Below are 24,568 nucleotides of genomic sequence, written 5' to 3' on the forward strand. Positions count from 1 at the left end.
CTTCAGTTTTCTAGGGTGATAAGATTAGGAACTACACTTCCATTCCGGCGTAATAGTCAAGGAAGTTTGCTGCCGTAATATGGCTGAAGCAGGAGCAGTAATACCACGCAGCACATGTGCAAATGCTAAACTAGCTGGGAACTCATTTCTGATAATACTCCGCCTGCTTCGGCCATATTACGGCAGCAAACTTCCTTGACTATTACGCCGGAATGGAAGTGTAGTTCCTAAACCTATCAACATAGAAACTCACAGCTTTGCATTTCCACTGGTCTTAGTACACGATATAACTACAGAAGAGTCAAGTTTTAAATACAACAAATATGGAAACTCGTTGGTCATTTTTGAACGCGATGCTACTGGTCTAATAGGATTCAATGATCTATGCTAAGCTATGCTAAAAGTGATATTGCCAGAACAGGAGAACGGCTGAATGGATTTCAAAACGGTAAAAATCAACTTATTAACTCAGGGGGAGTTGGAGAATGAGCCTATTTCCAAAAAAAGTGGAGTGTTCCTTTAAAGGAGTAATTCACTTCCAGAACAAACATTTCCAGATGTACTCAACCCCTTATCATCTAAGATGTACATATCTTTCTTTATTCAGTCGTAAAGAAATGACGTTTTTTAAGGAAAACATTTCAGGATTTCTCTCCATATAATGGACTTCTATGGTGCCCCCGAGTTTGAACGACCAAATTGCAGTTTAAATGCAGCTTCAAAGAGCTCTAAATGATCGATTTAGATTTATGATCGATGCTTATTTTCTAAAAAAAAAAAGATAATTTACATGCTTTCTAACTTCAGACGCTCATCTTGTCTTGCTTTGTGTGAATTCCAACTTCTAAATCATCCTACACTGCTGTTTTACCTTTTTTTGTAAAGGGCGTTTGACATTCTTTTCATGTTCACTTTGTAAACACTGGGTCGGTACTTCTGCAGTGATGTAGGACAGTTTGGAAGTTAAGAAAAAAATAAGATGGGAGTTTTTCAACATACCCTATCTGTCCTGAACTGGAATACACAGAGTTCACACAGAGCTAGACAAGGTTAAAAAGTATATAAATTGAAAAAAAAAAAAATTGGTAATTTTGCTAGATAAGACTCTTTGCTAGATAAGACCCTTTGCTAGACCCTTCTTCCTCGGCTGGGATCTTTTAGAGCTCTTTGAAGCTGCATTTAAACTGAATTTTGGAAGTTCAAACTCAGGGGCACCATAGAAATCCATTATATGGAGAGAAATCCTGAAATGCTCAACTGAAAAACATAATTTCTTCATGACTGAGGAAAGAAAGAAATGAACATCTTGGATGACAAGGGGGTGAGTACATTATCTGTAATGTTTTGTTCTGGAAGTGAAACACTCCTTTAAGTAACACCGTTATATTTGTAGCAATAGCCAAAAATACATTGTTTGATCAAAATGATCGATTTTTCTTTACTAGCAAAAATCATTAGGATTTTAAGTAAAGATCATGTTCCATTTAGATATTTTGTAAATTTCCTATTGTTAATACATCAAAACTTAATTTTTGATTAGTAATATGCATTGCTAAGAACTTCATTTGGACAACTTTAAAGGCGATTTTCGATATTTAGATTTTTTTTTGTACTCTCTGATTCCAGATTTTCAAATAATGTCCTATTCTAACAAACCATACATCAATGGAAATCTTATTTACACAGTTTTCAGATGATGTATAAATCTCAATTTAATAAAACTGACCCTTATGACTGGTTTAGTGGTCCAGGGTCACATATTAAACTCCTGCTTATTTATCTAAATAATAAAAGTGCCAATGTTTGTATTGATTTAAATAATTAATTACATTAACATTTAACTTTAACATTTTTATTTAAAATATTTATATTTAAATTTGAATTGTTTAAGATGAAGGTGTGATTTAATTAGCTGTAGGGGATGTTCACCTGTCCACAAAGTATCCAGTGATTGGAGCCTCATGGGTGGTGTTTGGAGGTTTCCAGGAGACCAGGACGTAACCAGCGTTGACATCAGTGACTGTAACATCCATGGGGGCTCCAGGGGCCCCGGCCACTGCGGGAGTGGCATCTGTGAAACAAATTCGCACACATTCAAACATATATTTTCAATGGATGTATGAAAAGAGCAATTAAATAATGTTTGCATGTATGTATTACACTAAATGCAATACCTCTCAAGAAACCCTAGGGTAACAAATGATAGGGAAAGCACTGAAATATATATTTTTTCTAGTGCTGTCAAACGATTAATCGCGATTAATCGCATCCAAAATAAAAGTTGTTGTTTGCATAATATATGTGTGTGTACTGTGTATATTTAATATGTATATATAAATACACACATATGCATGGATGTATTTAAGAAAAATATGTTATGTTTATATATTAAAAATATTGATATATAATATTAATTATTGAATAAAAATGTATTTCAAAATAAATATAGAAAATATTCTCAAAATATATACTGTATGTGTGTGTATTTATATATAAATAATAAATATACACAGTACACACACATATATTATGTAAACAACAACTTTTATTTTGGATGCGATTAATCGCGATAAATCGTTTGACAGCACTTATTTTTTCCCATCTCATATTACTTTCCTCCCGAGTACTTTTGTATTCACTTGCAAAACTTTTTTGTTCTCGTACAAATGTTTCTCAGGGGACAAATTATTCCTCTCATATTCACAATCATGTTCCCTCTTTATTATGATAGTATGATAGGTAATTAAAAAAAAAAAAAAACTTTTTTTGTTTAAATTAATCGCAATTCCTGTGATCAATCCCATTAAAGTTTAAAAACATTAAAGTTTTTAACTGTACTTTTACATTGCAGTAATTTCATGTTTAATCTTCAAATTACTGTAGAAACAACATAAAGACAGTATATATTTTATGACTGAAGGTGAGCATTACCGATACTAATACTACTGATCACTCTAGGAAATTATTTTTTTCCTAATGACTTTAGACATTGAACATTACAGTATAATTAAGAGGCATCAATTTTAACATTTATTAGAATATAAAAAATAACAACTTCTAATTTAAGTGAACTTTAAACAATCTTCACATAAACCCATTATTTACCAATGCCCTTCAGCAAGTAGTAAATATACAGAAATTGAATAAAGTTATCAAACGCTAAATATTAAAATAAATATAGATTAATCTGAAAATAAACAAAAGTTATTGATTTCTTCTTTTTCTTTTTTCCTTTGATTTACAGACATCACAGCAGCTGCGTTATTAGCTTATTTGGCTGCTATTACTTTAAGAGCTGCCGCTGCCGAACATGATGCAAATTTGACTCCTGTTTCCTGGCGCTTTTATTTAGCAAGGACGCTTTAAGTTGATCAAAAGTGATGATAAAGACATTTATAATGTTAAAAAAGATTTCTATTTCAAATAAATGCTGTTCTTTTGAACTTTAAATTCATCAAAAAAAAAAAAAAAAGGGAAAAAATAATGTTTTACAAAAACCTTTATTTCAGATAAATGCTGATCCTGAATCCTGAAAAAATGTACTCAACTGTTTTAAATATTGATAATAATAATAAAAATGTTTCTTGAACAGCAAATCAGCATATTAGAATGATTCTTGAAGGATCATGTGACACTGAAGACTGGAGTAATGATGCTGAAAATTCAGCTTATAAATTACATTTTAAAATATATTCAAATAGAAAGCAGTTATTTAAAATAGTAAAAATATTTAACAATATTACTGCTTTTGCTGTACTTTGGATCAAATAAATGCAGGCTTGGTGAGTAAATAAATATTACTATTAAGTAGTAATAAATATTATCTTTAAAAATTATGACTATGAAAAATAATAGTAATGATTAAAAAAATATTTAATTATATAAAATTACTATAAAATGAAATAAATTAAATAATAAATTAGAAATAAATAAATATTGATTATTAAATTATGGTTACCCTGAAAAAATCATAGAAATTAATAAAATATTTAAAAGTATTTCAGATGTTTATAAGATGATAGGATAAAATATTTATTATTTTATTTAAGGAATATTAATATCTGTAGTGGATTTTTTTTTTTTTTTTTTTTTTTTTGCAGATATACAATAGTTTAATATAATACAATCTTATAATAATAAAATCTTTATAATTATAATTTCCGATAATTACTTTTTTAAGTGAACCCAAAAATATAAAATAACAATTTTTAAGTTAATGTAAAAGTTTTGCAAATTGATTTTTTATGGCAACGCGACAGTTTTGTGAGCAAACACACAAGCACTGAAATAAAAATCTCCTATTGTCCTATAATAAAATCCTAAAATATTAGAAAGTCACGGAAATCATCTAACATGGAAACAATAGCTAAATATATTTTGTACAAAATACTTAATTTATTTAAGAAATATAAATATCTGTAGTGGACTTTTTTGTTGCAGATTTACAATAGTTCTTCATAGTTTAGGAATGTATCATTGTGAGTGCAATCTCTATAATTATAATTTCCAATAATTACTTTTTTAGGTGAACCCCAAAATGATTTTTTTACTTCAACTTTGAAATCACAGGAATAAATTACATTTTAAAATCTATTCAAAAAGAAATTAGTTTTTTTTTTTAATAGTAAAAATATTTCAAAATTGTACAGTTTTTGCTGTGAAATGAAGTTTGAGTTTGCGTCTGAAAAGTCTCCCATTTGATGTGGTCTTAAAGATGTTCTGTGACTAATAAACACTTCTTGTCAAGAAAAAAAGACAGAAGCAGCAGTTGTGACCGTTAAATATTTTAAGCACTGTTAATCTGGAAAAATCAATCGTCTGTGTTAACATGCTAATTTGGACAGCACTATATTTTAGTGATGCATTTATCACATCTTTTTTACCTTTAACAAACAGGTAGGCGCTGTGTTCTGCAGTTCCATCCTTGGTCCAAATACGAAGTGTGTAAAGGCCCTCATCGTCCTTGTTCAGGTGAGGAAGAGTGAGCTTGGCGACCCCACCACCGATAGACATCTCAACCCACCTGGATGGCATTAGCAAAGTATCTACATACACAAATACAAAGTGTTAGCATCAGTTTAAGTTTTTCAATGCTTCTAAACTGAATGAGAAATACAGCATCTCACCATCTCTGTACCACATGGCCTCAGGTGGCAGGTTTGGCAGATCAGGCACCACCACCATGTTGGCCACCAGGCTAACAGTCTCTCCCTCGGTACCAAACGTCACTCCAAACGATTGCAGCAGGGTCACCTCAAGCTTACTGGCATGAATGCCGCTGAGAGGAGCTACAGGAAACACAACAGAAACACAGTACTTGATATGCTTGTACAAAATATATGTTGGATGATTTCCGTGCCTTTCAAATATTTTACGATTTTATTATAGGACGATAGGAAAATTTTATTTCACTGCTTTTGTGTTTGCTCACAAAGCTGTTGTGATGCCATAAAAAATACATTTGCAAAACTTTTGCATTAAATTAAAAATTATTATTTGATATTTTTAGGTCCACCTAAAAAAGTAATTATTGGAAATTATAATTATAGAGATTGCACTCACAATGATAAATTTTTAAACTATTGTAAATCTGCAAAAAAGATATTTATATTTCTTAAATAAAATAATAAATATTTTATTATGAAGAGAAAAAATTGAAGAAAATCATCTTATAAACATCTGAAATACTTTAAAATATTTTCTTAATATTTTTCTCAGAGTAACCATAATTTAATAATCAACATTTATTTATTTATTTGTAATTTATTATTTAATTTATTTCATTTTATAGTATATTAATAAAATTACATATTTGTTTTTTAATAATTTCTATTATTTTTAAAAAAAGTAATATTTATTTAATTTATTTAATTTTATTTATTTTTATATTTATTTATGTACACTATCATTCAAAAGTTTTTGAACAGCAAGATTTTGTGATGATTTTTTTTTTTAAAGAATTCTCTTCCGCTCACCAAGCCTGCATTTATTTGATCCAAAATACAGCAAAAACAGTAATATTGTTAAATATTTTTACTATTTTAAATAACTGCTTTCTATTTGAATATATTAAAAAATGTAATTTATTCCTGTGATCAAAGCTGAATTTTCAGCATCATTACTCCAGTCTTCAGTGTCACATGATCCTTCAGAAATCATTCTACTGATTCGCTGTTCAAGAAACATTTTTATTTTTATTATTCATTTTTATTTTATTTTATTATTTACTATTTTTTCTTCAGGATTCAGTGATGATCCAAAGATCAGCATTAATCTGAAATAAAAGTTTTTGTAACATTATAAGCTTGGAGTCAATATCATTTTTTTTTTTTTTGTTATAGCAATATAAATAAATTAAATGAATTATAGAAATTATTACTTTTATTTAGCAAAGATCAAAAGTGATGATAAAGACATCTATAATGTTAAAAAATATTTCTATTTCAAATAAATGCTGTTCTTTTGAACTTTATATTCATCACTAAAACCTGAAAAAATTATACTCAGCTGTTTTCAATATAATGATGTATTTTTTTATTCAACTTTGAAATCTCAGGAATACATTACATTTTAAAATCGATTCAAATAGAAAATAGTTTTTTTAAAATAGTAAAAATATTTAAAATTTTTACTGTTTTTGCTGTACTTTGGATCAGCAGAAGAGACTTCTTCAAAAAACATTAAAAATCCCCAAAAGGTAAACTTCACCGCTGTTAAATGGTAAAGCCTATTGTCCTTACGTTCATATTTATTACATTACCTTATGAAGAGAAAAAGATAAGAAAAAAATCCTATCATCTAATAAACATCTGAAATACTTTTACCATAATTTAATAATCAATATTTATTTATTTATTTATTTGTAATTTATTATTTAATTTATTTCATTTTATAGTCATTTCATATAATTACATATTTGTTTTTTAATAATTTCTATTATTTATCATAGTAATCATTTTAAAAAGTACTATTTATTTATTTAATTTGTTATTTAATTTATTTCATTTTATTCTTATTCATGTTAGAAGATTAAAAATCCCCAAAAGGTAAACTTCACCCCTGTTAAATGGTAAAGCCTATTGTCCTTACGTTCATATTTATTACATTACCTTATGAAGAGAAAAAGATAAGAAAAAAATCCTATCATTTTATAAACATCTGAAATACTTTAAAATATTTTATTAATTTCTATGACCTTTTCAGGGAAACCATAATGTAATAATCAATATTTATTTATTCATTTGTAATTTATTATTTAATTATTTCATTTTATAGTCATTTCATATAATTACATATTTGTTTTTTCATAATTTCTATTATTTTTTCATAGTAATCATTTTAAAAAGTAATATTTATTTAAGTTGTTATTTAATTTTATTCTTGTTCATGTTTTAAGAATAAAATTCTGGCTTGGTGAGCAGAAGAGACTTCTTTAAAAAAATAACATTAAAAATCCTCAAAAGGTAAACTTCACCCCTGTTAAATGGTAAAGCCTATTGTCTTTACATTCATATTCATGACATTACATATTAACTTTCGACATAAAAAAAGGCAAATTGTGCTGTTCATAATTGTACACAACCCAGTTGAGAATAACAACTGAATAAGGATTCAGTAACTATGAATCCACGCTTGTTTATTGACAACCCTAGGAGATGTTTACCACACTGCCTAATGTTTACAAGCACAAATGAACCCTTGGAAAAATGTAACATTGTTTCCATGTCATATCAAGGCTGTCCGCCTGGAGCAGAACAGATATATATGGCTCATGATCTCAAGTAAGGTCCTTCAGGCCTGGAAATCAGCCAAACACAAGCTCAGTCTCACCTAGTCCTGGCAGATGAGACAGCTCTCCTCCCCCTAGTGGCCCTACATGGAAAGACAAGCAAGGTAGATTACTAAAAGACCACTAAAAGACCACAAGAGAAAAGATATGAGTGGAAAAGAAGACACACTCACTCCTGACACAGACAGTAGCCTTGGAAGTGGCCTTTCCATGCGAATTGGTTGTGACAGCACTGTACACTCCAGAATCAGTAACTGCACATCTGCAAACAAAAACAAAACACAATTTCACAATGTGAATAAGCAGGCTCAACATGAAGGTTAGAACTAGAATTATAAACAATTATCTTCAGCCATTTGGGACATATTTATTAGAAATCTGGTTACTTAACCCCAAAATTAAAATTCAGTCATCATTTACTCATCTTGTTTCAAATTTATATACATATACAATGTAATTGTATAGCTTTCTTTCTTCCATGAAACACAAAAGAAGAAAACTGATATTTTGAAGAATGTTGGTAGCTAAAAAGTTTTGGTGACCATTGTATGGTTGAAAAAATAAATAAATAAAAAACAATTTTGGAACAACAAAAGGGCAATTTTAAACAGATTTTGTTTTGTTTTGTTGTTGAACTATCCATTTAAAGAACAAGCAACTGAATCAGCAATGTCATAAACATGACACTCTAAATTATTTAACAAAAATAAGGTGATGCATGTAATTTCTCCAAGTACTGCCTCCTTCAGTTTTCTCAACAAAATTGAAAAAAATAATGACTGTGTTCAAAAAAGTTTTCCTAAACACTCCCCCTGCTTACCATTGGAGATACAAACTAATAGCCCCGCCCCCAACTCACTCCATTGGTTGAGCCACTGTTGCTATGCTGGGCTGGTTGGAATGTTCAAAGAAAGGCACTGCAAAAAAATGTTTTTCTTACTTTGATTTTTTTTGGTCTTGTTTCCAGCCAGAATTATCTGCCAATGCGGTAAGCAAAGTAATCTTATTTCAAGCAGATAACTACATTATTTTGCCGTCTAGAAAATCCTTCTTGATTTAGGAATTTTTAGATATTTTGGCTGGAAACAAGACAAAAAATCAGTAAGAAAAGCATTTTTTACAGTGCAGTAATATTGTAAAGGGAACCCTGGTTATTAAGACTTGTATAGTTAAAAAATCCATAAATGATGTCTCTTACTGAAATACAGTTGAGGTCAAAAGTTTACATACACCTTGAAGAATCTGCAAAATGTTAATTATTTGACCAAAATAAGAGAACAAAATGCACATTATTTTTTATTTAGTACTGACCTGAATAAGATATTTCACAAGAGAAAATAATAGTTGAATTTATAAAAAATGACCCTGTTCAAAAGTTTACATACACTTGATTCTTAATACTGCGAAGTTACCTGAATGATCCACAGCTGGGTTTTTTTTAGTGATAGTCCCTTGATTGTCCTGAACTGCCTGCTGTTCTTCAGAAAAATTCTTCAGGTCCCACAAATTCTTTGGTTTTTCAGCGTGTTTTGTGAATTTGAACCTTTTCCAACAATGACTGTACGATTTTGAGATCAATCTTTTCACACTGAGAACAACTGAGGGACTCATATGCAACTATTACAGAAGGTTCAAACGCACACTGATGCTCCAGAAAAAAAAAAATGCATTAAGAGCCGGGGGGGTGAAAACTTTAAATTTAAAGATCAGTGTAAATTTAACTTATTTTGTCTTCTGAAAAACATGTATCTTCTGTAGCTTCTGAAGGGCAGTACTAAATGAAAAAAATATGATATTTAGGCAAATAAAGAAAAATGTTCAAAAGTTTACACCCGAAATAACATGCATTTTGTATGATTCCTCTTAAGTTGTATGTTAACTTTTGACCTCAACTGTATGTAGTAGAAACCCATGAAAGATTTATGTTTCCACATTCACATCGTTTTAGACATATTTTGGACTATGGGGGGCACTAATGATGTCAAATGGTTGCACTCGGTGAGCTACTGGCGCTACCTGTTCCTATTTTTACCGCAACACAGCACGGAAAATAAAATACTGATACGATGACCACAGCAACTGAAAGAGGTTACAGATAGTGATAGATATAAGCGTAGGCTTAAAGCAAATGGCGTACCATAAATTTTTCCCCACAAGGAGTCTAAATGCACCCGGATATCGAGTGAAATCCTCGCTGAAAAACTCCTTCAGTGGATGCAGTGTCATGACAAACGTCAGCTTGTTTACATCCTGCCAGGATGGCATCTAGCGTTTCTTGTCTCTGCCATTTGTAAGCTCTTTCAGTAGCTGTGGTCGACTACCAGCCTCAAAGGCATCAGGGCTAAAGTGGAGATAACAAAGATGCGGGTCTTCCGTTTTATTCATCCACAGGCATCTTTACATTCTTTTCTGCTCTTCTTATCGCTGAAGACTTACATCGCTTCTCTTGTTTCCCTTCGACTGAAAATTACAACCAAAAGCCACACAGTGTGGCATCGTATCAGTATTTTTTTTTGCGGTAAAAACAGTAACATGTAGCGGCAGAGTGCAGCCATTTTACGTCATCAAAACAGCAGCGCCCCCCCATAGTCCAAAATATGTATAAAACTTTGAGGATTTTTTTAAATACTGTAAATCTTTCATGAGTTTTCTACAACATATTTCAGTAAGAGACATTGGTTATGTTATATTAAGCCATATAAGTCTTAATACCCGTGGTTCCCTTTAAAAGCTACTACTAATTGTCTGTGCATATTAAAGGAGCAGATAGTAGGAGCTTTGTCATCCAAGATGTCTTTCTTCAGTTAAGAAAATTATGTTTTTTGAGGAAAACATTTCAGGATTTCTCTCCAAATAATGGACTTCTATGGTGCCCCCGAGTTTGAACTTCCAAAATGCAGCTTCAAATGGCTGTAAACGATCACAGCTGAGATAAGAAGGGTCTTATCTAGCAAAAAGATTGGTTATTTTCTAAAGAAAAATTACAATTGATGTACTTTTTAACCTCAAATGCTCATCTTGTCTAGCTCTGTGTGTACTCTGTGTAGAGATTAAAAAGAATATAAATTGTAAATGTTTTTTTTTTTTTTTTTTTTTTTAGAAATTAACCAATTGTTTCGCTAGATAAGTCCCTTCTTCCTCAGCTGTGATCATTTAAAGCCCTTTGAAGCTGCATTTAAACTGCATTTTGTAAGATCAAACTCGGGGCACCATAGAAGTCCATTATATGGAGAGAAATCCTAAAAAACATAATTTCTTTACGACTGAAGAAAGAAAGGCATGGACATCTTGGATGACAAGGGGGTGAGTACATCATCTGTACATTTTTGTTCTTAAAGTTAACTACTCCTTTAAAGTATTTAAGTGTAAAAATGACTCTCTTCAGCATTAAAGGTCAGACAAAATGTTTCATTGTCTGCTGGTGGTCATAAGGCTAGTTAACAGGGTGGAAACATCCTCTCTATGTTCCTCACACCTCTTTTGAGAACCATTTGGTACGAGTGGAGAGACTTTGCATCCAGAACATGATCTCACAGGACAGCAGTGTGTTGGTCTCAGACATGCCGTGCTGTCCTTGAAGGAGTGAGAATAGAGCAACGAAATGTGACCTTCAGTCCCTGAGGACTATTTTAGAGCCACTCCTTTTCCTTTGCGATGCTATGTTTGTCCTAACTAGTGCACCAATTTCCTTACATTTTGCATTATTTAATTTCTCTCTGAGGATAGTAAAATATGTAACAAGCTTTTCTGAGAATGAATGAGTGTCCATACAGTGGCCACTGCGATGGCCTGTGATCTATGAGAGGTGCTGCTGTAATGGCGGCTGTGAGTCTTCAGGGGCGTCAGGCGTTCCAGGATCAAATGACGCATAGCTAAGTTGAGCAGAACCAACAGCTGAGACTTCTTCAAGATGAACCTCACTGGGACTAAATTGGAAAGTGTTGCTCTCACAAGAACTTCATTCACTTTCAAAGGCCATTACAAGTGGAAAATGAGGAGTTGCATTCTTCCAAACATTGAAAGTGAGTGGAGGCCAGAGGCTGTCGAGCTTAAGAAATAGACAAATGGTGCCATAAAAGTAGTTTGTATGGTTTGTAAGCTACATTAATCCATATGATAGCTTTGTGAGAGAAAAAAAAGCCATTCAGTGACCACTGGTCACCATTCAGACTCTAAAAAATATCCTGTTACAATTATGGTAAACATTAAATTTAAATTTTTTAATTTAAATTTACAAAAAAAACCTGTCAGATATTTGCCGTCAACAAAATAACACTAAAATAATGCAATACAAAATAAATAACATAAAATGAAACTCAAAACATCTTAATGTTCATCACTAATGCAAAAGTATGTAAGTAAAATATAAAAGTTTTTCAACAGTAAGATTTTTAATGTTTTTTCAAAAATTCTCTGCTGCTCACCAAGCCTGCATTTATTTGATCCAAAATACAGAAAAAGGAAAAAAAATGTATAATATTTTTACTATTTAAAATAACTGTTTTCTATTTGAATATATTTTACAATGTAATTTATTCCTGTGATCAAAGCGAAATTTTCAGCATCATTATGCCAGTCTTCAGTGTCACATGATCCTTCAGAAAACAATAGCTTGGAGTCAGTATAATTTTTGGGGGGAACAAAATTATTGAAATGAATACTTTTATTTAGCAAGGGTGCTTTAAAATGATCAGATGTGATGATAAAGACATTTATTATGTTATAAAAGATTTCTATTTCAGAATTTTCTATTCATCAAAAAACCCCTGAAACAATTCTACTCAGCTGTTTTCAACAGAATAATAATAATAATTGTCTTTTGAGGATATTAGAATGATTTTTGAAGGATCATGTGACTGGAGTAATGATGCTAAAAATTCAGCTTTGAAATCACACGCAATATACATTTTTAGAGCAACCTACAGTTAACCGATTAAGATTGTTTTCTGTAACATTTCACTTTTTTCTTTAAAAATAAGCTTTCATGTGTAGGGGAGGAGCTTGGACCTTCTTCTCATTATCTTGTTTTGTGTTCAGCAGAAGAAAGAAAATCAAATAGGTTTTAAAAGACATGGGGTTACTAAATACCAAAGCTAAGTTCTTATGAAAATGCGCTGCTAATTCATTTATGTACACTATATGTGGCCCTGGGTCAATTTTTTGATATCATCTGAAAGTATGCTTTCCATTCATGTAGGATTTGGCCGAGATACAACTATTTGAAAATCTGGAATTTTAGGGTGCAAAAGAAAGTTTTTTTCGCCTTTAAAGTTTCCAAATGAAGTTTTTAAAAATTAAGTTTTGATATATTTACAGTAGGAAATGTACATAATATATTCATGGAACATGATCTTTACTTAAAAATCTATCATATTGACCCATACAATGTATTTTTGACTATTGCTACAAATATACCCGTGCTACTTAAGACTCGTTTTGTGGTCCAGGGTCACATATGTGTAACAAAGAGAAACTTGAGTTGTTTTTTAGTTGTTAGCAATTCTAGGTTTAAAATAAAACAAGGAAACAATTAGAGCCCTAACTGTAACCTGACCATGTGTGAGATCATACCTGCTAATAATCAGACTGTGAACACCATACTTGTTCTCAATTTTGTACTTTCCAGGAGCACTCAAGGGTTCAACGGGAACATTATTCCTATACCTGCCAATACAGAGATACAATACAGTTCAGTTATGCTTAATTTGAACCAAATCAGTGAGAGAAGAAACATTATAATGTTGTTGAAGTTTAATTCAAGCCATCAAATCATTACTAAAAGCAGATTATATGAAGGTTTTGGAATATAAAACTGATTCCGAACCATTTGACAATAGGGGTGGGTTGGCCGGACACAGTGCAGAACAGCTTGACAGGAGTCTTTTCCCACACTGTGTGAGATCTCAGGCTGATCAGGAAGTCCGGTGCTCTGGGAACATCAGCAGAATAATCCTTCCTCAAAGGCATCATTCCCTTCACCTGTTAAAATACAGGAAGGACTGGGTCAAACGTTCTGCTTTTTGAACTTTCGTTGTATGGACAAAATATACAACACTAAAATATCTTTTGTGTTCAGAATGATCATTTTTGGGTTACAGTGCCTTGCAAAAGTATTCATACCCCTTCATTTTTGTCACATTTTGTTTTGTTGCAGCATTATGTTAAACTGCTTTAAATTAGTATTTCCCCACACCAGTTTACACTCCATACACCATAATAATGACAAAGAAAAAAACAGATTTGCAAATTTGACAAATTTCTTAAAAATAAAACACTGAAATAAGTACACTGCATAAGTATTCATACCCTTAACTCAGTACAGTCTTTTTGGGTCTGATGTGACAAGCTTTGCACATCTGCATTTGGCAATTATCTGCCATTCTTTGCCTCACCTTTTCACCTCTCAAGCTCTGTCAGCTTGGATGGGGGCTGGCAGACATTTTCTAGAGTCCTAGTTGTTCCAATCGTCTTCCATTATGGATAATGCTTCTGTCAACCTTCAATGCAGCAGATTTGTTTCTGAACTCTTCCCTAGATCATCGCCTTAACGCAAGTCTGTCACTGAGCTCTACAGGCAGTTATCTTGACCTCAGGACTTGGTTTTTGCTCTGATATGCATTTTCAGCTGTTAGACCTTTTCTGCACTGCAAAAAAATGTTTTTTTACTTCGATTTTTTGTCTTGTTTCCAGCCAAAATATCTACAAATTCTTAAATCAAGATGGATTTTCTAGACGAGTAAAAATTATAGTCTTGTTTTCAGAAAAAAACAAGTCAAAATTAAGTGAGTTTATGCTTAGAACAAGCAAAATAATCTGCCAATGGGGTAAGCAAAAAAATCTTATTTCAAACAGAAAACAAGATTATTTTTCTTATGCCAATGGCAGATTATTTTGCTTGTTTCAAGCAAAAACACTTAATTTTACCTTTTTTTTCTGAAAACAAGACAATAATTTTTACTCGTCTAGAAAATCTTTCTTGATTTAAGAATTTTTAGATATTTTGACTGGAAACAAGACAAAAAATCTAAGTGAGAAAAGCATTTTTTGCAGTGTGAGAGGTGTGTGTCTTTCTAAATCATACTCATTCAAATGAATTTGCCACAGTTAACTCCACTCAAAGTGTAGTAACATCTAGAAGCAATACGAATGCTCCTGAGCTAAATTTCGAGTGTCCCAGAAAAGGGTATGAATACTTATGCAACGGAATCTTTTCAGTTTTTTATTTTTAATAAATTTGCACAAATGTTAAAAATCTATTTTTTGCTTTGTCATTATGGAGTAGGGAGTGTAGATTGATGTGGGGAAAAAGTAATTTAAAGTAGTTTAACATAAGGCAGCAACATAACAAAATGTGAAAAAAATGAAGGGCAAGGGGTATGAATAATTTCGCTTTAAATCACTTTAAAGATGTTTAGGCTGATGTTCACCTCTCTAGTCATTTCAATATTGTCCACTTGCTCTTTTGTGGCCACTTTCACCCTGTGCAGCTCCTGCTGCAGCTGAACCAAATCTCTTCCGAAGTGAGCTGCCATTCTCTGATACTCCTGCATGCCTTCGGGAGCCCTGCGCACACAAAAATTAAAATTTACATTCCGAGATGCACAGGTTTAGTCTTGAGAGTACAGTGACACTGTCATTTTTGTCATCTGTAAATATGGAAGCCGGCTTCAGGTATTCTCTTACACTGTCTTTAAATAGCCTTCGGAACTGTAATAGATGCAGGAGCCAGTAAAATCTCACCTCTCCCTGAAGGTTGGCACTGTGTAGGCCTGTTCCGCCATAGCCTCAGTGGCCTGGACCTGCTCCTTCTTCACTACCTGAGAGCTTGATTTCCTGCCAAACACATCACAATAGCATTTGAGTCATGTGACAGCAGGAGTGAGCAGTTTGTTACATTTCACACTTCATCAGAATTTTAGTTATTACAGCTATTTTACAGCTAATTTTAGTTGTTACATATATTTTTAGCTGTACAAAACAGCTAGTTTTGCTGCTTGATATTGCAAATTGGTGTGTTTTAACATTATTTTAATGTATTATCTTAATTACGAACACACTGGTTTGTAGTATAGTGGCTAATGAACCAGAAGTCTCACCCACAGGCTTACTTTAGTGTTAAAGAAAAAGGTGGATATAGTGGATTTACTATGCAGTGATGATATTGCTTAAAATTGTAAATGATGATTGCCAAGTGCCTAAACCAAATTAAAACCAACTAACAAGACCAGTCTGATCAGGAAATTAAATTTGACTGGCAAAATCTAACAAAGTACTTCAACCTGTGCTGTTTTTTTTTTCAACATTATTCCTAACATATTTTATAATGTTTTTCACATTAATTCTGTTTAAATTACTTAATTCTACAAATGATTTATTAAAATCAATATAAGTTTTGTAGATAATATAATATGCAGATAATTTAATAGTATTTAATAAATACCACTTAAGTGTACTTAAAGCAAGTACACTTTGCACTTTGCACTTTGTAATAATGTCAAATTGCAAGTTTAACTTTAAAGTACATTTTAAATAATTGTTTTAATCTTTTGTTGTGCTTTATATTACAATAAAGTTTGTACAAATGTAAATGTTAATATAAACGTACTAAATTGCAACATCATTATTATTACAAATATGTACTGTAAACATACATTTCTGTAGATATATAATATTTTTACATAATAATATATTTTAGCTTACAAAAAATGCTTGTTGGTACATTTGGCAGTATACTTTAACCATATTTAATAAACACAAGTAATTATGAAATTACATGTAAAGATGCCTTACCTGTGTGGGTAAAAAAACAAAACGAAAGAAATTTAAATAAATAATAATAAAAATGTAAAAAATCACTCTAAAGTTTAGCTAACTGTATAAAACTGTAATACATTTTCATTTAATTAATTTAATATAATTAATATTTCGTTAAGTATAAGGAAACATTTAATCAGTTTGTGCTTACAGTAAGCATGTTCTTTTAAAGCAATTTTTTAAAATAATTTTTCCTCTTTTGTAAGTCACTTTGGATAAAAGTTTTTGCTAAATTCATAGATGTAGAAATAAATGAACAGAAATGCAGCATTTTTCAGTCAACAGCGCCAGCAAAGCTTTAGAAAAACAGCTTTTTGATCTCAAAAATTCACTTGATTAAATGACTATTAATATGTTTTGTCTATTCTGCCAAGTACTAAATACTGTCTTGGATTCAGATTCTACTGTCTGGATCTCCAACATTGGCTTTTGACTGCCAAGTTTATTACAGCAACAGAACCAATCCTGTATTGTATAATAAGGTTTGATAAAAGCGGATTTATTCATGCTTGTTAACCTAAACGCAACAGCCCCACATTGAAGCAATTCAGAATTCCCGAAAAGCTTGAGCGCCATGCTTCATATCAAATTTCCCAACTGTATGCGATTGCGAAGCAATCTCCTTTCTCATCACTAATGCATGACGTAATGCTGATTCTGTTAACAGTGCACACCAACTTTGCGTATAGATCTTTAAGCCTGAGCCTCCAATCAAGACCTTCGGGTCTCTTATGAAGCAACAAAGAGAGCAGTATTAGTTAGTGCATAAGCGATCGCTGCTGTGCATTTAGGGACTGATCTTCCGGCCTGTTGAAGCCTCTGAGCCAAACCCGCGCCAAGGCTATCCATAAGCTCGGCCAATCAAATTCAATTCAACCACATCCCATACCTCGAGTGCTGGACAACATGTTTTGAGCTTTGATGTTGTGTTTGCTCCTGCCGATAAAGTGTAACGCCCTTCGCAGGCATGTCGGGAACACTCTGAAAAAGACCTTTTGACCAAAACCAAAACTCTAAAATGGTTTACAATGGACAAAATATACAGTTAAGAATGTAAAATATGACCATAGCACATCCTTACAGGCACCGACTTCTGTTTTTGCCAGCGAGTGAAACACACATCTTGCTCTACATAAATAATAACTTACTCAACAATTAGTTACACTGCAAAAAATGCATTTCTTACTTAGATTTTTTGTCTTGTTTCCAGCCAAAATATCTGAAAATTCTTAAATCAAGACGGATTTTCTAGACAAGTAAAAATGATTGTCTTGTTTTCAGAAAAAACAAGCCAAAATTAGAACAAGCAAAATAATCTGCCAACTAATTTTTGTTTTTTTCTGAAAACAAGACAATCATTTTTACTTGTCTAGAAAATCCATCTTGATTTAAGAATTTTCAGATATTTTGGCTGGAAACAAGGCAAAAAATCTAAGTAAGAAAAGCATTTTTTGCAGTGTAAAATTCAACTCTTCTGGTGTTTTTTTCCGATCTAATGCACAAATAAATATTAAATAATTTGATAATTCGAATAATTCTGACCTACATAACACAATAAATCAGCTTATAAACATATGTGCATTCCTAGATAAAGACCAAAACTGAATATACTGTATATTCCCAGAGTAATTTACTTAAAATTTACTTTAGCTACTGGTTATTGTAAACTAGCACCAAAACTGCCTCTCCTCACATTCCAGCTTATCAGCAGCTCCATGAACTCAAGTGCATCGCATTACAGGCAGAAAGTGAAAAGCTGACCTCAGAATAACTGGCACAACTTATGGACACAAACATCTCAGTGCTACAAAAATCTGAGTGGGAGCAAAGAATCTGAGCAAAATCCATTGGATTTGACCTTTGACCCAAACATAATGCTATGATAAAGTCTCATGTGGAAACAAACAAACCAACAAACTAAATCATTTGTAGCATTAAACTACTTTGGAAAGTACGTAAAAGTTAAACAATCCATTACAAAATGAGATTTTTTTAAACTAAAACTAATATTAAGATATTTAAGAAACTTTTTTTAATTACCTAAGGTTCAGAATCACTTCAGCTTTTGGGCAGCAGAGTCTTTCGATATTCAATAATATCTCATGACAATATTAAATTAAAATGGTTTAAGTGAAATAAACCAAATATGATCATTTGGGAAGCAGATAAATAAATGTTAACAGATTAATAAAATAAAGCTGCACTTACCCCAAGAGAAAAGAAGAGCTTTGAGAGTTGGAAGAGCAGCCTGAGAGCAGTTGGAAAGCTCCTGCTGATGGAACAAAAATAATGCGCTCACTTAGGGAATGCCTTCACTCAGCCACCCCATGTAAGGATACTCTTAAGACTATATATAGCATTTACCTCAATTTTCAGACCATTTTACCGACTGAAACAGGACAAGACAACAGATTTAGTTTAAACGGGGGAAATGTTAATTTATTTCTTTTTCATTCATTTCATGACTCTTGAGACATACAAAGAGGGTAAAATAGGATTTTACCTGCAAGCACAACCTCTGAGGGATCGGCGTTGGGAAGATGTAGCCTTGTAAACCTTCTCACTAACTTCCTAAGGAGAAAAGCATATTTTCTACAATGCTGGCAACTTTGGGCTTATGTTTGGATCTTTTTTGAATTTTGAAAAATGCTTCGGTTTGTAAATATTTAAAAAAGCCTTGGGTTGATGTCAAGACAAGTATTTGTAATCGTTTTTCCACTTTTCCTTTAAGTATAAGCAATTTCCAAAAGGATGCTGAAGTCGGCGTCTAAGGAGCCCTTTTTAGGGTTTTAATCTACCCTCCCTTCCCTGACCTACAGTTGCCAATGTCTATTTTTAACAGGAGATAAAACAGAGAGAGAGAGAGAGAGACTGTAATTGACACCCTGCAGTTACAGTACTGCTGTATAAGTCATTAACTAATCAATACAGTCTGTCAAACCATGTCCTGGAAAAATCAGGGGACAAAAATAAAAGTCATGAATAAATGAATTTTATAAATAAATCAAACTAATAAATAAATGATATATTTATTAGAGTTGGGGTACTCAAAATATATGATATGTGCGTCCGGTCTTAAAGCGACAGCAGCCACAGACTGTGCCATAATCAAACAACAAAAGAAAAAGAGAAAATCACTCAGTGAAGATTGTAGAGTGTTTTATTTGTACATTTATTACTTCATTAAATGTTTGCAGTTGGCTTTTTCTGCGGTAGCCTTTACTATATAGACCAATCTGAAAAACGTATTAAACTATTTCATTTGTATTTTGATTAATATATTTATTTACAGTGCCTTGCAAGTGCCTTAATTTTTGTCACATTTTGTTTTGTTGCAGCATTATGTTAAACTTCTTTAAATGAGTTTTTCCCCACATCAATTTACACTCCATACACCATAATAATGACAGAGCAAGAACCAGATTTGCAAATTTTACAAATTTATTTAAAAATAAAACACTGAAATAAGTACACTGCATAAGTATTCATACCCTTAACTCAGTACATAGTTGAAGCACCTTTACAGCCTCAAGTCTTTTTGGGTCTGATGTGACCATCTTTGCACATCTGCATTTGGAAATTATCTGCCATTCTTTGCCTCACCTTTTCACCTCTCAAGCTCTGTCAGCTTGGATGGGGGCTAGCAGACATTTTCTAGAGTCCTAGTTGTTCCAATCGTCTTCCATTATGGATAATGCTTCTGTGAACCTTCATTTTTCTGAACTCTTGCCTAGATCATTGCCTTAACACAAGTCTGTCACTGAGCTCTACAGGCAGTTATCTTGACCTCAGGACTTGGTTTTTGCTCTGATATGCATTTTCAGCTGTTAGACCTTTTCTGAGAGGTGTGTGCCTTTCTAAATCAGACTCATTCAAATGAATTTGCCACAGTTTAACTCCACTCCAAGTGTAGTAACATCTAGAAGCGATATGACAAAAATGAAGGGGTATGAATGCTTTTGCAAGGCACTGAATGTCTTTTGCAGCTGTGCGCGCATTGTGGTGGCAGAAAAATACTATTTAAACCTATAACATTTTACATTTACCTATTTTATCTCACAATACTGAAATTTTTTACATGTTGTTTATATGTTGTATTTTGGACTTTATAACTCAATTTAACTCAACAATAGCGAGTTTGTCAGTTTTGAGGGGAAAAAAGCCAGAAGTGTGGGATATAAACTCATGATTTTGAGCTGAGGGGAAAAGGGAGAATGTCTTTTCTTATCAGAATTGTTCAAAATCAAATTTTTAAATATAAACTCAAATTCACTTTTCTATTCATTTATTCCATGGCTTCCATAGACTACTACTTGAAAACTGTCATTAACCCTCACAACCACATTTTTTATCCAAGAAAAAAATGTAAAATGCCATCTACCCTGTCTAAGGTCTGACCATTCGTCATATAAAACCCAAAACACACACAGCCACAATCAGAGATAAAAGGTGCATTTTCTGCTCCTCAGGTCTCATTCACTAAGCTTCCTACCCACCCCATTGAATTTATATTTTTACTCTATGACAACAAATAAAGTCAAGTCCTGTCCTATAATTTAAAGTTTCACTCTAAAATACGTCATGATACATAAATCATTTCAGCTAAAACTTCTGTTACATGACTTAAAGTTTGCCGAGCAGGACATTAATTATGAGACGGTGTGAAGTCAAAAATCAAAATGGCAAAATGCAATATTGAGGTTTGCTTTTGTTTAATTTAAATTGTCATTGCCTTATTCTAGTTGTAAAGGTTAAAACAAGGTTAAAATCCTGACAAACAGAGTTTAGTTGGACTCGGACTTGACTTGTGCTCGCCCCATTTGGACTTGGACTCAACTAATATTTATTGTATAAAATGTATTTAATAAATACTATTTTGGCAGAAGCGCTAGGTGAATATATAAGCCATTCTACAGAATTGGTGCAAACTGCTGTCTCACAACCAAAAATATGCATTTAAGTACACAAATCTTAAGTGTTTACTAAGATCCTTTTATTATATTGAAACCCACCATAATATTTATTATATTACATATTATATTTATATATACTGTAAAAAAACAATTTGTTGAATCAACTTAAAATAATTTGTTACCTGGCTGCCCTATAATTAAAGTTATATTATAAAGTCTTATAAGAAAGTTCAGTCAAATCAAAAAAGATTTGTCAACTTAAAATGTTAAGTAACAACTTAGATATTGGAATTGATTCAACTTAAAATTTTAAGGCAGCAGGGTAACAATTTTTAAGTTAACTCAACAAATTGTTTTTTTTTTTTACAGTGTATATATACAGGGGTTGGACAAAAAAACTGAAACACCTGGTTTTAGACCACAGTTAGTATGGTGTTGGGCCTCCTTTTTTTGGCCAATAGAGCATTTCGTCTTTGGAATTGTCATATACAAGTCCTGCACAGTTGCCAAAGGCATTTTGAGCCATTCTCCTCTTGCAGATCAGGGGTCAGGTCACTACATGATACTGGTGTAGGAAAATGTTATCTGACTCGCTCCTCCAAAACACCCCAAAGTGGCACAATAATATTCAGATCTGGTGACTATGCATGCCATGGGAGATGTCCAACTTCACTTTTCTTGTTCATAAGACCACTCTGTGGGGTTGGACAATGAAACTGAAACACTGGCCAATATAATGTTGGAGGTTTCATGGCTATATTTTTGCAGCCTGGTGGCCAATCTTCACTGACTGCACATTCCACCAGTAAGAACAGGTGTGAACGTTGACTATGTGCACCCAATGGTTCAGACATTGTACTCTGAAGGTGGTACCATGTATCAGGATGATAATGCACCAGTACACACTGCAAGACAGGTGACAGAGTGGTCTGATGAACAAGAAAAGTGAAGTTGGACATCTCCCATGGCATGCATAGTCACCAGATCTGAATATTATTGTGCCACTTTGGGGTGTTTTGGAGGAGCGAGTCAGATAACATTTTCCTACACCAGTATCATGTAGTGACCTGACCCCTGATCTGCAAGAGGAGAATGGCTCAAAATGCCTTTGGCAACTGTGCAGGACTTGTATATGACAATTCCAAAGACGAAATGCTCTATTGGCCAAAAAAAGGAGGCCCAACACCATACTAACTGTGGTCTAAAACCAGGTGCTTCAGTTTTTTTGTCCAACCCCTGTATATATATATATGTGTATATATGGTCTATATATGTATATATGGTCTATGAATCGCTGTCTCTGCTGAATTATTTTTATCCATGGTGGGGATAAAACGTCCAGTGAAGCCGCTCCTATGTCGCTTTAAAGTAGAAATTAAATTATTACTATTAATATGCCTAACTTACAATGTTTTTATTAAATTGTGATCACATAATACAGCTTCCGTCATATTAAAGACATTTCATGAGCTGACACATTATCTGGTTCTTGCCTAAAAAGACCGGGAATATAATGCGCGTTGTTAACAGATTACACTAACAGTTTGGTCAACCTCTGCCTATGGAGAAAGAAAAAAAAAGTTTTCAAAAGCATCCCCCCGTTTTTTCACAAATCGCACCCTGTATATATGTATATATATAGCTCCAAAATATTTAATATTTTCTTTGTAAATTATGAAACTTGTGTCCCACATTTCACTATGTCACTACCGATGGTTTGTTTTAGTCCATTGGCTGAGACTGATTTTAACTACAGCCCTACATTTATGATCAGGAAATATATATGTGTTTCTCTCTCTCATAGCTACATAATGAGAAGATAGGCCCCATCATTTTGAGGTAAATGTGTTAAAAAGTCTGAAAAATTTGTGTGTAACTTCAAAGAAGGTAACTACTGAACACATTTTTTTTTTTATAATTAAACTTTTTTTTTTTATTCCATAACATTTCGTTATTTATATTTGTACAATTATTCAGAGCTGTGCTAGCTCCCATAACCTTTTAAATAATATTATATTACTGTGTTTCGGTAGTGACAAATTTGAGGAGAGGACAAATATTCCAAAACCTTTTGAAAATACAATACGAGAAATCAAAAAACAACAGGAAGATACAATTTTAGAAGACATACATTGTTTTATTGAGCATCTGCTGTGGTGAAAACAGAGGAAAGCTGATATGAAATCAAATCAAAGAAAAGGATAACACATTCTGAAAAAATAATCAAAAACATTTTTTTTTTAAAGCAGTGTTATCTTTAGTGAAACTTTTTGGATTTACAATATATTACCTTCCAGTCCCAAAGCATCTTTGGTGTAGTTTGAAAAAGATAAAAACAGACAACAGCAACAAGAAAAAAAATATAATAAAGTATTTACAAAGCATGTACTAAATCCTTAACTAAAATCGAGTAATTTGTGCTTGAAGTTAATTCAAACAGCTCATTAAAGTGCATCAGATCTCAGTAGTTTGAGCGAATTAAGCATAAGAGTGCATAGATATCGTCTCTGACCGTGCCAACTATCATTCAGCACCAGTGCACTGCGTTTAATGTGTTACAACAAGCTGTTATACAGCACTTGGATATTACTGTAATGAAGGCAAACAATGCCATAATGCCAGGAAAAGTACATGATACATCAACAGGAAAATAAAACACCATTTTGGCAAGTTTGAAAGGAATGTTCTATAGACTGTTGACTAATAAATCTATAAAAAGTGGCATAATCAAAAAAAAAGGAAAAACCTCAAAAATAAATTACTTTAAATGAAATAATACAGTTCAGGGATGCTTCACGTTATGTTAAAATCACATCTTCGAAAGGAAAAGAAGAAGAAAAAAAACTTACATTCTTAAAACCTTCCCAGCTCCATGCGAAAGTTAATATTCAGTGCTGTTCAAGAGGAGTGTAAAACCCTGATCCGATCACATGGTATCAAAAGAAGCCAAAGTAACACAGTCAAATTTCTGTAGTACGGTAAGTACCTGCAGTCCTCCCATTAAAATTTACACGAGCATCTTAATTTAAACATTAAAACCCTTCAAAAAATA

The 24,568-nt window shown here is 32.5% G+C and overlaps 1 protein-coding gene across 1 annotated transcript in view; it reads right to left on the reverse strand.

Moving 5' to 3' along the window:
- myom2a (myomesin 2a) overlaps positions 1-18,913 on the reverse strand; it is a 53,607-nt gene extending 34,694 nt beyond the window's left edge. The window contains exons 1-11 of the mRNA XM_073825413.1: positions 18,812-18,913; positions 17,493-17,595; positions 15,530-15,622; positions 15,217-15,352; positions 13,614-13,768; positions 13,361-13,453; positions 7,963-8,051; positions 7,831-7,872; positions 5,127-5,288; positions 4,884-5,045; positions 1,930-2,071 (exon numbers count right to left, since the gene is read on the reverse strand). Of these exons, the coding sequence (XP_073681514.1) occupies positions 1,930-2,071; positions 4,884-5,045; positions 5,127-5,288; positions 7,831-7,872; positions 7,963-8,051; positions 13,361-13,453; positions 13,614-13,768; positions 15,217-15,352; positions 15,530-15,622; positions 17,493-17,572 (1,154 nt within the window). The 5' untranslated portion in view covers positions 17,573-17,595; positions 18,812-18,913. The remainder of the gene's footprint in view (positions 1-1,929; positions 2,072-4,883; positions 5,046-5,126; positions 5,289-7,830; positions 7,873-7,962; positions 8,052-13,360; positions 13,454-13,613; positions 13,769-15,216; positions 15,353-15,529; positions 15,623-17,492; positions 17,596-18,811) is intronic.
- Between the last annotated feature and the right edge of the window lie 5,655 nt (positions 18,914-24,568).

This window comes from Garra rufa, chromosome 20, assembly GCF_049309525.1.
Source record: "Garra rufa chromosome 20, GarRuf1.0, whole genome shotgun sequence".
Lineage (NCBI taxonomy): Eukaryota > Metazoa > Chordata > Actinopteri > Cypriniformes > Cyprinidae > Garra > Garra rufa.